Here is a 14,237-nt window from a genome sequence, read left to right as displayed (position 1 = left end):
CGGCTCTGTGGCCTCTCCAGCCAGGGCTGGCGTGGCAGCTGGTCACCCACAGGAAGTTGGGCACACACAGAGACACCTTTTAGTGTCTCGGGCCCAGGACATCCAGAGCCTGACCTTTAGCACTGAAAGACCAGCCAACCAGGTGCCTCCTTCTCTTTACAGATGAAGAAACTGAGGCCCAGGGACATCTCCCCCAAAACGGCCCCGAGCCAGGGTGGAATATGGGCCCCGAGGCAACCAGAGCAGGGCAGTTCGATGCTCCAGCTCCGCCTGCTGAGATGGGGCTGGGCTGGTCCACGTCTTGGGGTCAGGGGAGCCGGGTCCTTGGCCCCACACTGTCCCCCCAGCTTCAAAAATATTCATAACTAAGCTCTAGCAGCTTCTCAGTGCAGGCTCAGCTGCCCGCTGGCTCTGACCTCAGGGAGGATCCCCAGATCTTTCCAGACCTGTTTCCCCTGCTAAGCCAGGGGTGGGCTACACCGTGATGCCCTGGTCCCCTCCCTGCCCCACCTGCGTCACTGGGCTCATGGGAAGGACCCTTCCACCCTGGGCCGGGTCCTCACTGCGTGCCCGGCCTCCCGGCAGAGATCATCTTCCTGCGGGCCGTCACGCCGCTCTACCCCGCCAACCAGGCTGACATCATCTTCGACATCACCGAGGGGAACCTTCGGGACTCCTTTGACATCATCAAACGCTACACGGACGGCATGACCGTGGGTGAGTGTCCCCTCTGCTGCCACCGCGCCCAGGCTTATGCTGCAGGGTCCGAGCCCCCTTCCCAGATTCGATCAGGGATCGGGTCCGCCTGGCACTGTGTGAACGCGGGCGGCCTCAGTCTCTCCAGCGTGAGTGCGGTGGGTTAGACCCGCCCACACCCACAGGTGTGATTTGAGAGGCCGTCCCTGTGTCTGCCCCCGCTGTCCCCAGGATCAGTTTCCTTCTTGTAGTGGGGGTGGGGTGCAGGGGAGGAGCCGAGGACCCCGAGCTGTAGTCTCGGCCACAGACCCACCGTGATTGCCATGTGACCCCAAGTGGGTCACCGCCCTTTCCCGTGTGTCATGGATGGCAAGAGGACCCCGGCCTCCCTGGAGATTCGGTGTCGCAGGCACACAGAGGTGGCGGGAAGGAGACAGTGAAAGGGCATCTCTGTGCAGAGGACGTGGGTGAAGAGGAAGGAGGGAAGGGCCAGGCACAGGGACCAGAGGTGAGGGCGGGGGGACGCTAAACCCCAGTGGCAGCTGGCAGCGGTGACAGGCGCCTCCCTGGCTTGCAGCGTGACCTGCATCCGTAATGCCACTGTGCCTGCCATGCCCTGCAGGCTGGCTTCTTTCACAGCGCCTCACCTCGGCCGTCACCATCTAAAGAATTTTTACTCCAGGGCAAAGAAAACAGTGTCATGTACCACTCTGGACTTTGATTTATACTTTGAACACTTCCAAAGCAGCGGAGCCGCAGGGACCGTCCCTGTGCTCCTTGGGCCTCGGCGTGTCCGCCCTGAGTCCCGGGCAGCGGGCTGTACCATGCCCTGCACCCTGGCGTCTGCTCAGCCCCGGCAGAGCCATCTGGGACACGGCCTCCAGGGGGCGCTGTTGGACCTCAGAGCCTCCGCCCCTGACAGCCCGAACTCGACGGTTGTTACACTGGCAGCTGGAGAAAGGGGATCGTTATTCCCTTGCTGCCAAAGAGCCATTTATAGCGACTTTACAAGCTCTTAAATGGGTTTGCATGTTGTAAACATGGGTGAGTCATTTGGGGGCTCCCGGCCGCCAGCTACCTCCTCCGCTAGTTGGCAGCAGGAATAATTCGTTAATTACAATTAATGGTTCAGCAGCTCTCGCTGGGATCCCAGGGGAGGGCACACGTTCAGGTGCCAGCAGCCATAAAACTTGCTGCTTGCCCGTGAGTGGGGACCCACGCTGGGCCTCAGTTTCCCCTACTGTTCGATCAGAGCTGAGAGAAAGGGGTGTGGGTGAGGGTGGAGGGTACGGGAAGCGCTGAGGGTTTGTCCTGCCCCGCTGGCTGCAGAAGCCACTGTGCGCCTGCCCCGGGCCTGGCCTGTGGTGTGGCTGTGACTGGCCCTGACCCTGGGGTGGCTCCCAGCCCCGAGAACCTCAGGAGCTGGGAACCCCAGGGTCTTCCAATCTGCTTCTTCATCCTTCCACTTCCCGAACCCTTCCCGGCCCATCTGTACGCACCTGGCCCTGGGCCAGCCTTGCACACGGAGATACACAAACCTCCAGCAGCCCACGAGAGGACACCATGAAACGGGTGGGCACGCGGGGTACCTCGGCCTCTGTCCCCGGCTCTCTCGGGGCCAGGTCCCTTGCTATTTTTGCATTGCACCTTCCTTTCCCAGCTAAACCTTCCAAGGGTGAGAAATCCTTCCATTCAGGAGGCCGAGGCCAGGCCCAGGCCCAGCATGACAGCCCACAGCTGCACCCCGGGCAGGACTGCACCCTGGAAACTTCTGTTCCTCAGCTTCCTGTCCCCTGGGGCAGAAAATCCTGACATGTCCTGGAGACCATGGCTGTTACTTCTTGTAGATAGGGAAACCGAGGCCCAGAGTGAGGATCTTCTCCCAGCAACTCAAGGGCACAGCAGGCCATGGAGCCCCCAGGGTGTGAGAGGCGGTGACCATAGATGCTGTCCCTGGGAGTGGCGTGTGGGTCACCCCCACTACAGAAGGTCATGATGCCCTGGTCTTTGTAATTCTGCGCTGCCCGGGTGTGGTGCTGGTGCCTACAGGTGAGCCCCTTCCTCTCCTGGGTGTCCACAGTTGGCCCATCCCTTCCCCGAGTCCTCTCCCAGTGGAGCTGTAGACCAGACGGGGCAGGTTTTATAAAAAGGGGCCCAGGCTGTGCGTTTCTGGCCGTTTCCTCTCTGAACGGTGGCTTGGGACATCACCCGGCTGCCTCTCCTCCTCCTGCCTGCTCCCACGGCCCCAGCCCTGTCCACGCGGCCATGGAGGCTTCTCTCTCTGGACCCGAGCCCAGTACGAAGTGGCCCTGGGCACGGGCTTGAGCCCTCCTGGCTTCCCACCCTTTGGGCACAGTCTCCCCATGTTCCTATGGCCACACCGTCCTTGAAAACCTGCCCGGGAGGAGCCCTGAGTCTGTGTCTTGGCCAAAGGAAGGACTGGAATGAAGTGACCGTAGCTGAAAACTGCGGAGCCGGGTGTGTTTGCGTCAGGCTCGTGCTGGGCATCACGGAGCTCACGTCAGGCACCGACTTGAGCGCAGTGGGAGGGAAGGCTGCTGGGGTGGTGCCGGCTGCGCCCCAGCCGGCCTGGGAGGCTCCAGGGCACCCGTGCTCACTGAACCCCCGTCGCTCTGGGCCGTGCCCTGGGTAGCCACAAGCACCAGGCTGATTTTGCCCAAGGCCCACAGCACTGGGGCTCTGGGGCTGTGCTACTAGTCAGGTGATCTCAGAGCTTTTCAGGCCAGCCGGGATGCCACCCACTGACAACCGCACGTCAGCAGACGCATCTTAGAGGAGGGACACCAGAGCCGGGCACCGTGGCCACATAGCTGGGGATGTGCAAGGACCTCAGTTAGACCTGGGCCGCCCACTCCCAGGCTTCTGTCCCTGGGAGGCCAACGTGATGCCCTGCTGACCTCTGGTCTGTACCAGCTGGGGTCCACACTGCTGGCATCTGTCCATGAGGTTGGGAGAGGGTCAGAATGCTGCCATGCCTGGGAAGGGGCAGGGTCCTGGGCCAAGCCCTACCGGCTGCTGCCCAGAGTCCACCTGCCACCTGCTTCCCATCCTCACCCCCTAAGCTGTCGGGGCCCAAGTCTCTAGGGGCCCTGGGCCCAGCTCTTTCCTAGGTGGCAGGTGCTGGGTGTGTCGGGGGCCAGGTGGGGTCAACACCAGCTGGAAATGGGCTCTCACGACAGGCAGCATGAAGACACAGGCCCAGTGGTTTTGCACACTCATTTCTGGGCGAGCCCTGCGGGCTGATTCAGCCGGCTGTGGGTGTGCGTGGGATGGGCGAGTATTTGAGTGTGTGTGGTGTCGCATCGTCCAGCTGCATGGACAGAGAATGTCCCTGGGTATCAAGGCAGGACCCCATACCCACAGTCCAAGGCTCCCCAGGCCTGGGGATGGATTAGGATTCTGCTTGCTCTGGAGTTTCCTGGTGCCACCCTGGGAATTCTCAGGAGTCCTGTCACAAGTGACAGGCATTAGCTCCTGGGCTGGCATCATGTATGGAGGAAAACACACGTGCCTAGCCCACAGGGTGGTGCACACCTGAGATTCCAGCACTGCGGAAGGCTGAGGCAGGAGGGTTACACGTTCAAACCCAGCCTGGGCAATTTAGGGACTGAGCAAGATTCTTCTTAAAATGATAATATTTTTTAGAAAGGACCGGACACCTAGGTCAATGTGAAAGCCTTGGATTCAAATGCCAGTAACAAAGCAGGGGGCCTGGCCTAGGGTCCCACGATCAGTGAGCCAGATCTGTGAGCCCGGGCAGGCTGGCGATATGTTCTCTGCCCTCCTCGAGCACCGAAGCCTCCTGGCAGTTCCTGGGCACAGCTGCTGCAGGGCACCCTGGGAACCAGCCAGCCGCCAGGCAGGGAGGGCCAGTGAGTGGCCTGAAGGACGGGTCAGCTTCCCTTCGAGGTGGCTGCCTTGTGAGCTTTAGGGAGCGGCACCCTAATTACAGAGTCCCGTTAGCGTGAGAGGGACCTGACTTACGTGGCAGCCCCCTCGGAGCTGGCCCACGGTGGCGTCTGCGGCCAGGGCTGGAGGGGAGGGCACTTGGCAGTCTGAGCGCCCTGACTCTGTCTCAGCTGGTCAGGACACGGGGTTGTAGGGGTGTGGTCAGGAGGGACACAGAGGACACAGGGAGCAAAACCCAAGCAGAGCAGGATCGGGTTCCTCCTGGCAGCCCCAGGGAGCAGGGCCGCACCTGTGGGGTCACCAGGGATAGGAGGCTTCCCACGCTGTTCAGGCTGTGCCAGAGTGAGTGGCTTCCCCATGGAGCCTTAGTGGTGGCGCCAGTCCTTGGGGTCCCTCTGGAGGTGGCCGTGGACTGTCCCTGGCTGTGGTCCCCAGGGGGTGGCTATGTCTGGTAGGAAACTGGATGGGCCAGAGAGCTGGAAACTGAGGCCCAGGTGACTCAGCCCTGCCAGCAAGAGGAAGTCTTTGTATATTCAAAGTCGACACCAGCTGTAACCCCGCCCTGGGAGGCTGAGGCAGGAAGATCAAAGGTCCAAGCCAGCCAGGGCAACTGAATGACTTAATGAGACCCTCTCAAAATAAAAATGAAAAGGACCAGGCGGGCAGCTCAGTGCGGAAGCCCCTGGTTTACTCCCCAGTACTGGGGGAGAGGAAGAGGAAGAAGAGGAAACAAAGAACAAATGACCTCCGAACTGCAGGAGGAGGGCTCGACCACGCAGAGCCCAAACACGAGCCGGTATAGGCGCAGTGACAGGGCCGTGGGCAGTGCAGCAAACACACCTCCGGCTACAAACCCGCCTCCCGGAAGCTGCTCCCCGCCTCCCTGGCTTCCTGCCCCAGCGCCTGCAACTCCAGGTGCCTGTTTTCGGGTGCTGTCTGCTTCCCCGTCGGAGTCTCAGAAGGACAGAGGGGTGGTGTGGGGCAGGGCTGCACGGACAGCTGACCGTGTCGTGCACCTCCAAACCCGAAGGTCCCCGCTGGCAGGGTCCCCACCGCCCCGCCTAAGGGGTTAAACAGGCACTGCTGACCGCAGACTGACTGGGCCAGCTTGGCCCGGCTCCGCACGCATCACGAGTGACACTCAGAAATTCTGCCTAAAGACAGCAGCGCAGCCGCCCCTGCCCACCGCTGAGTGACAGGCCTGTCCCGCTTTCACGGCAAATCCCAGGATTAGGCGCCTTCTCTTCTCCGGGAGGCACAGCCCTGTCACCCCAGGCTGCGCCCTGGCCAGCTGCCAAGTGCTGGCCTCTGAGGCCCGGGGTGGGCCAGGCCTGGCTCCCCCTGGAGGCCGGGACGAGGAGGGCCCTGCTGCAGGGTCCCTGGGAGGAGCAAGGGACAGAGAGGGTCCCCTGGAGCAGAGGGGCTGTACTGGGTGGCAGCTGGCACTCCCTGGAGGACCCCAGGGCGTCCTCCGCCCCAGGGTCACAGACGTCACCCCTCCACTGTGACCGTGTGGGTCCCGTCTCTGTAGGGAGCTGGATGGAGCCGGTGACTGGGGCCCCAGGGAGGACCATGAGGACACCGCCCTCTGGGACCTGACCCATCCTGGCCCGGCCCTGGCCATGCAGGATATGGGAGGTGCCTGTCCCTCTGCACAGGGCCTTGTGGTGCAGCTCCTGTCCCCTGCTGCCACCCTGGAGCCTGACAGGTGATGCGGCTCTACCCTCGAGGTGCTGCCAGGGCCGGGGGCGGCGATGGCCCAGCTGGAGGGGGGCAGGGGAGGAGGAACTCGCTGGGCCCCAGGCTCAGGCTGGGAGACTTTCTGGCTGGTGGGTCCCGGAAGCTACCCTGGCTCACGCTGCTGGGTCCCCGCGGCCACAGGTCCGAGTCTGGGGGACTTGTGGCTGGGCAGAAACCAGCTGTGCAGTGGGACAGGGACAGGGCAGGATGTGGCATCCTGATTGTGCTGGGGCTGGAGGCAGAGCCCAGGCGGACAAGGCCGCTCGGGTGCCCGCAGCTGTCTCTGCCTGGTGCTTATAGTGGTGGCCGCTGTGTGGACTCCATGGCCCCGACCTGCCCCGCTCCCTGCCCCGCTGCCTGCCCTGCTCCCGCCCTCTGGAACAGTCCGGGAGGCCGGGACTACATCTGTCTGTCCTGGTTGCTGCTGCATCTCTGGCACCCCGGACCCAGCACTGGAGCCAGGGAGGGGGCTTCTGGGCTAAGGCTAAGTGCCCCGGTCTCACCCTAGCCCCACATCTGTCTCTCTGCTCCCTTCCTCTGCCCCCTGCTCTACCCGGCCTACCCAGCTGCACCAAGGCTCTGGAGAGATGTGCCACAGATTCTCTCCTCTCCCTACCTTTGGCCAAGATGGTCCCTTCTTCCTCTTGATATACTCCTATTCATCCTACAAAGCCCAGGTCAGCTGTCACTTCCTCCCAGACACCTTCCATGACCCCTGTTCAATATTCCTGGCCTTCTCCTTGCTTCATCAGCGCCTGGATGAGCCAGGAACTCTTCACCTGCCGCTAACAACGTGTGCCCCAGTCAGGGCCACTCTAAGAGATGTGCAGGAATCAAGACAGGCAGATGTGGGTCCCTGAATAAGACACATTTTATTTCAGATGCAGGGACAGCACATGCAAAGGCCCTGGGGCAGGGAGGGAGTAGTGAGGGTTAGGGTCTTAACGCCATTGAAATTCCACACCTCTGCCTCTGGCTTTTCCACTGGGCAGCAGGTGGGAGCCAGGAAAAGTTTCAAGACAAGGAGTGAATTGCCCTGGTGCTTGTAGGGGCCAAGCTGGATGAGTGGTGACAATGGGCACCCAGGCCGGGATGACACTGGCTTAGCCCAGGCAGGACCAGGAGAAAGAGTCGGGAACGGAGGGACGTGGTGGTGGGTTCTGCTCATGGTCAGATGTGCAGGCACAGGTAGCCAGGAGGCCGAGACAGGGAGAGGTGCCAGGGGAAGGTTTGGAGGAGGGGGTGAGGCCGCTTTGAGCCTGGGAGGCGCCACGCAGATGCTGGCTGGCCTGGGTGAGGCTGAGACGCTTCCACACAGTGGAAGTCCCACAGTGCTCACCCGGAGAGAGGACGGGGCCAGGAGAGCAGTCCGGGAGACGGGAGGAGCTGGCCGCAGAGGGGCCGGGGGAGCTGGAAGCCCAGAGGACACAGCGTCTGGCACAGGGCAGCTGCGCTGATGCTGTCAGGCTGGGAGGACACGGAGGTCTCCCGAGGCCGAGCTGCCGCTGACTGGGTGACCCGTTTCCGAGGTAGCAGGTGGGGAAAAGCACTGCAGGATGCTGTTCTCCTGGGTCTGTTTCTCCACGCACACACGCATGACCAGGTACCCACTAGCAGGTCACCAAGCCCGTCTGACTGCTCCCCAGAACCAGCTGCAGGACCAGCCCCCAACTTATGACTCCGGGGGCTCCCCGGGGCTCCTGAGCTCCTCCTGGATGGTCCCTGTCCCTCAGGGTGACTTGCTGGCCGCTCCTGCTGCGGTGAGGCACCTTTGCAAAGCCTTTGATATCACCAGCCACCTTCCTAAGTTATTCTTGTTTTTAAACAAAGTGCTTCAGCCAAACAGCAGTAGAAGCAGGGTGGGGGTCTGGTGCCAACCCCCCAGGAGGCTTGCCAGGGAGGAAACTGAGGCATGGGGGCGGGGTTCAGGGCAGTGCTGTGACTTAGGAGCCTGCTGCGTGGCACACAGGGACCAGACCTGAGTTCCTGCCGGTGTGACCGTCCTGGGTGACCTGGAGTGGCTGGAGTTTGGTGCCCAGCCTGGTCCAATCCTGACGTCTCAGAGTTGTCGCCTCTGTGTCCTACGCCAGTGTGCGCACAGTCCGCAAAGTAGGCACCTACTAAGCCGTGGTGGATGGCTGTGGGTTCTGTGTCCCTTGCCTGTGCCAGAAGCGCCCCTGTGGGACACCAGCTGGGAAGAGGGACGCTGGAGGAGCTGGCCTTGCTTCGGCCAGCGGAGGTGTTTCCTGTCCTCGTGAAAGGACCCGTTCTTGGTGCTGCTCAGGACAGAAAGAAAGGGGACATCTCTTCACGCCTCTGTGCGACCCCAGGGGGAAGATGAAGGCGCCCAACTCCCCTGCCTGGACTCTCACACCCGGGCCCGGCCCAGTGCTGCCCAGCTCAGCCCCCTCCACTGTGGCCCCGTCTCCTCCCCCTGGCTGGTGAGCATGAAAGGGGTGGAGGGCGTGGGAGCTGCCAGAGCCATGGGCACTGCTGCGTTTGCACTGGGCTGGGGGCAGCTGTCCCCTCCGAAGCGTCTGCACGGCCTCCCGGGAGGCCTGGGGTGGGGAAAGTATAATAATCAAGAAACCTGGGCGCTGAGTTGTGCTGCGATGTGTTGAGTGACACTTGGTATTTTAAGCACGCAGCCTGGACACCTCCTTCCTTCCCAGCCACTTCTCGGGCAGGCAGAGGTCCAGAGCGCGTCCTTCAGCCGTGATTACTCGGGTTCTCGGCTCCTTCCTGCTGTATTGCTGTGGGTTTGTGAGTCGGCTCAGGGCTGTGCGTTCTGGAAGTGTCTTTCCTGACACGTCACACACAGAGGTGACAGCAAGTAGAAGGTCAGTCCCCGCTGGAGTGGGGTCCACCACCCTGTTAGCTTGACACACAAGACGTGCTATTCTCTGCGAGGGAATGAGGGTGCGTGGCGTGGGGAGCATGTGAGACGGAGCACGCAGGGCGGGCCTTCAGCCTCGGCCCCTTCCCCGGGCAGCGCAGCCCATCTCCACCCTAGTGTGTTGCTTTGAGGGGTCAAGACGAGCAGCCCTGATCCAGAATCCAAACACCCCAGATGCTCCAAGATTGTAAAGTTTTTAAATATGGAGGGCACACGAGTGGGAAATCCCACACCGTGAAACTTCGCTTCATGCACAAAATCATGAAAAACAGGAGAGAAATTACCTCCAGGCCATGTGCGCAGGTGCTGGGAGCCTAAATGAATTTCCTGTTCACCTGGCGCTGTCTGCAATACAGCTGCTCATGTAAGTGCAAATATGCCCAGACCCGGAGCACTGTCCCGGGCACTTCAGAAAAGGTGTCCTCTCAACCCGGGCTCGGCATCCCTTCTCCGCCGTGACCTTGCCCCTTGCCTTGGTGGATGTGGCCTGCTCAGGACTCTCCTGCCCCGCTGTGGGACCTTCGCTGTTGACTTCTCTCCAGTGCCGGCCATGTGTGTGACAGACGAGAACTCGTGGGGCCCTCTGAGCCCCTCGTCCCACTTCACCTCGCTCCCTCCCACAGCTGGTGGCCCAGAGTGGCCACCAAGTCAGGACCCCGAGGCCTGGCCTTCTTTTGTGGCCTGTTCTCCTTCCGAGAGGTCAGCATCTGAAGTCTCACCGGCTTTGGCCGTCGGCTGTGGTTGCCCGGCCTTCCATTCATGTGCAATCATTTTCAGCTTTACAAACTGCTTCTTCCTGGAATCTTTAGTTCATCCATTCATGCACCAACCACGCATGGAGTGTGTCACACTGAGCCTCGGCCTAAAGACCTACACACACATCCTGAGAACCAGGGATACAGGAGCTGCAGGCAAGACGGTGCTCTGGGCCGAGAGAAGGCTCCTCATGCGGGTTCAGATGGAGCAGGTCCGCGTTCTCTTCTCAGGGCCTGGCCTCTGCAGATCAGCGTCTCGAGCTGGTTTTTACCGTCTTGCACTCAAGTGGTAGAAGCGAGTGGCGGCTTTAGGGCTAGATGTGGGAACCGCAGACGCCAGGCGTCAGCATTTTCTCCTCCAGGAGGGAGCGGCAGGCTTCGCACTCAGGACCCCGAATCCTCAGCGCATCAGCTGCAGTTTCAAACCAGAGCCGAGACATGAAGAGCACACCCGAGGGGACCTGCATTTTTCAAAGCGGAGAAAAGGCTTAATTGCATCTGTAATCGGCATAGGCATGCCGAGGAACACCAGCCGTGTCTGGACCCCGAGCAGAAATGCCAAGGTCAAGGACCCGGAAGATTAACACAGCCTAAGTGTGTCCTCTGTCCCCTGGAGCCCTCGGAAAGATGGGAAGGTGAACGCCCCAGCCAGCCGTGGCGGGAATGCTCCCATCTTTGTCCTGCCCCCATTCTGGCCTTCTGTGGCTCCCCTTCCCTTCAGGACAGAGCTTTGTCTTCTGCCCATCCAGGAATCACAGCTGAACGCCTGCCACCTGTCCGCCCACGGCCTGGCGGAGCACAAGGAGACAGACACGAGTGTAGTGCAGACCCAAACGGGAGGCTGCTGCGGACACGGGGCAGCGTTGCAGCCCGAAGACCAGGCACCATGTGATTGCGTCAAAACGAAACCTGGGGAAGACTGCATGCCTCGGCGTCCAGCTGGCCCCCGGGCCTGTACCTGAAGGGGCCAAGCACATACCACAGGGTCAAGTGGGTGGATGGGGTGGACCCTCGGTGGGCTTTGCAGCGTCTGTCAAACCCATCTGGGTGAATGCTTCCTGCCTCCTCTCCTCCCCTGCTTTCCTGCAGTGGGAAATTAGCAAAAGATAAGAGGGGTGTGGAGCCCGGCGTGGGGAGAAAGCCACACAGGCCCCATTTCCACGAGGCCCACGAGGTGAGGTCCCTGGGCAGCCTTTACCACCCATCACCCCCTGCCTGTCTGAACTCTCACGCCTCTGGGCTTTGCACGTATCCTTGCTTTCTTGGGCCAACTTATCCTTTCCTCTTAGAATCTCTCTTAAAGCTACCTGTGCAGTGTAGCCTCTACTGGGTAAATGGACGGGAAGATGGAAAAACGGATGGATGAGTCAATTAGTTGAGTGACTGGATGGACAAATTGATTGGTGGGTAGATGAATGTCTCAGTTGATTGGTGGGTGGGTAGATGAGTGGATGAGTTGATTGGTGGGTGGATGGGTGAGTTGATTGGTGGATGGGCAGATGAATGGATCAGCTGATTGGTGGATGGGTGAGTCCCACTTGCAGAGATTGGCCTGGGATCCTTGATCCTCAGCACCACCAGCTTTGAAACCAGGGCTCCATCAGTTGTCCCTGTGACACTATGGATGGGTCCTGGTGCCTACTGAGGGTGAATCTCTGAGCAGGGAGGTCAGCTGCACACACTGGAGCCAATGCTATGCCAGGTGCTGTGCTGGGCACCGGCAGAAGGCACAGGATGTGCCTACAGGGAATCAGGGCCACCCGGCTTGGAGAAGGAATCCAGGACCCCTGCGATCCTTAGCTCCCACGAGGAAGGATCACGGCTTCACTTATCCCTGGGGAGGTGTAAGGCCTGGCAGGGATCTACAGAGCATCTGCTCCGTGCCAGGTCTCCTGCCACGTAGTGGGCAGCACAGCAGAAACTCGGGCCTTGCGAGGTTGGGCACTGGCCTGGGCCCTGCAGCCCTCCCTGCTTCCCTGCTGTGCACACTGCGTGATGACAGGAAGCCGTGAGCTCCCCCTCAGCGGTCCCCAAGAGGTGTGCGCAGAGCCCAGAGCGACTACTTGGAAGGAGGTGGTATGCTGGGGTTTCAGGCACCTGGCCAGGCCGTGCCCCTACCATGTCAGTCCCCATGTGCTCCCGCCCCTGAGGTGCCTGGGGGAAATCAGTCCCCGATGTCCACATGGCCGGGTCCTTGCTCACCCTCTGCCCCTCTTCTGCTCTCTCCCCAGGTGTCGTGCGCCAAGTGCGGCCCATCGTGGGCCCATTCCACGCAGTGCTAAAGCTGGAGATGAACTACGTGGTCGGGGGTGTGGTCTCCCACCGAAACGTCATCAACGTCCACATCTTTGTCTCTGAGTACTGGTTCTGAGGGCGCCCCCAAGGGCACCCCCAGGTCCACCTGCCGCAGTGGAGCTCTGCTCTGTACCTGTCTGCAGCTTCACATCATGCATTGGTTTGTAGCGTTAGGCCAGGGGTACACACTGAGCCAGGGTCCATCCATCTCACGTCTCTGATGTGTAAATAATGCGTTCAGTTGCTCAGCTGTTTGGTTGAAAACCTTGCTTATTTTTTAATGCAAAAGCTAAATGTTACTCCCTTCTGCCTGTGAGGTGGGCCTTACCCACGGGACCAAGCAAAGAGACAATTTCAGAGGGGCAGCCAGGCGTCCAGATGCCAAGCAAAGGCCAGTTCTTGCCCTGATTACATGAAATTTCTTATTTTAATATTTTTTTTGCCAGTCAGGTACACATATCCAAGTACAGGGCTGCTGAATGGGAGCACACACAGGTCCACCCCAATCTCCCCAGAAGCCGCTCCTACCAGGCAGGACACTCTCGTGGGAAAGACATGGACCACTGGGCTGGGTGTGGGCCCAGTGTGCACACCAAGGCTGACGGGGCTCCTGTGCACCCTGTACCCACTTTTTCTACAGGTGAAAAATAAACAGCTTTGTGATCTCCAGATGGCCTGTGCAGGGGAGTCTTTTGAGAACGGGTTCCTAGCCAGGCACGGTGGTGTAAACTTGCTGTCCCGGTCCTGGGACGGCTGAGGCAGGAGGGTTGCCATGAGTGTGAGACGAGTTGGGGCTACACAGTGAGTTCAAAGCCAGCCTGAACTACGGACTGCGGCCCTGTCTCAAAAAAAAGAAAAAAAAGCCTGTTACTTTTCTTGCTGCTGAGGCAAAATACCTGATACCAAGTGAAAGGGGGGGAGGTGTGTTTCAGCTCACAGTTGTAGGAGATTCAGTTTAAAGCGGAGCCGCATGGCCGAGGAGAGAGTCCGTGTCTTGGTAGCAAAAAGCAGCAGCAGCAGTTGCGACTGCCTTGTTTTCCCCTTTTTTTCTATGCAAACTGCCAACTTTTCACACCCAGGGCGGGGCCTCGGTCATCTGTTCCCTTAACCTCACTGCCACACACCCTGGATGCGGTCAGCTCTGAAAAGCCCCGCCCATGCACTCATGAAGCTGGGGGGCTGTGTCCTAGATATAAACCATAATAAAATAAGAAAAGGAAAGAAAGGAGGAAAAAAATACATATGGGCTTCTGCTAGCTCAGTCCTCCAATAGCAAGGGATTGGGAATCTCCCCCAAAAGCCATCTCAAAGCCCTTTGTACCCAACTTGTGTATTGGAAAAACTTCTACCCACATTTCCAATGCCGTGCTGTCTTGTTTTGTTGCTGTAATAAAATACCTAAGTCCCGGTAATTTATGAATAATAGGAATTATTTGGCTCATAGTTCTAGAGGCCAAAAAGTCCAAGAGCATGGTCCCTACATCTGCTCAGCCTCTGCAGTGTGGCAGGGGACATCACATGGTGACACAGAGCAAGTGTGCCAGCCTCATGTCTTTCTCTTCTTACAAAACCACTAATGGCATCCCAGAGACTCTGTCCTTGCAACCTGAGTGGACCCTGGCCACCTCGCAAAGACCCCATCTCCACATCCGATTAGGATATGAGTCTGGGGGTTCAGTTTCTAGTGTGAACTTCGGGGAACACAAACTCCCGGGCACAGGCCCACCTAGGGCATGTCCCACATCTGCCCTGTTAGGTAGCTCACTGGGCTGTGGCATCTCCATGACTTCCAGGCGTGTCTCTCGGGCAGTCTGAGCCTCTCTGGAAATCATTCTCAGTAGGAGTTACAATGGGAGCTGTCATTGGTGGACAGAGTCAAGCATCTTGGTGTTGATTGGCGCATAGATGAACGTGTGACTGAAAAC

General features: G+C 59.8%; 1 protein-coding gene across 1 annotated transcript in view; it reads left to right on the top strand.

The window, feature by feature from the left end:
• Positions 1 to 12,981, top strand: part of Fbln1 (fibulin 1) — a 59,832-nt gene extending 46,851 nt beyond the window's left edge. Inside the window, exons 16-17 of the mRNA XM_063243849.1 lie at positions 586 to 717; positions 12,249 to 12,981. Of these exons, the coding sequence (XP_063099919.1) occupies positions 586 to 717; positions 12,249 to 12,388 (272 nt within the window). The 3' untranslated portion in view covers positions 12,389 to 12,981. The remainder of the gene's footprint in view (positions 1 to 585; positions 718 to 12,248) is intronic.
• The last annotated feature ends 1,256 nt before the right edge of the window (positions 12,982 to 14,237 follow it).

Source organism: Cavia porcellus, unplaced genomic scaffold, assembly GCF_034190915.1.
Source record: "Cavia porcellus strain 051 isolate PalLab524CR breed Dunkin Hartley unplaced genomic scaffold, mCavPor4.1 scaffold_40, whole genome shotgun sequence".
NCBI lineage: Eukaryota > Metazoa > Chordata > Mammalia > Rodentia > Caviidae > Cavia > Cavia porcellus.
The sequence above is the reverse complement of the archived record's forward strand: the minus strand, read 5'-3'. Positions and strand labels throughout refer to the sequence as shown.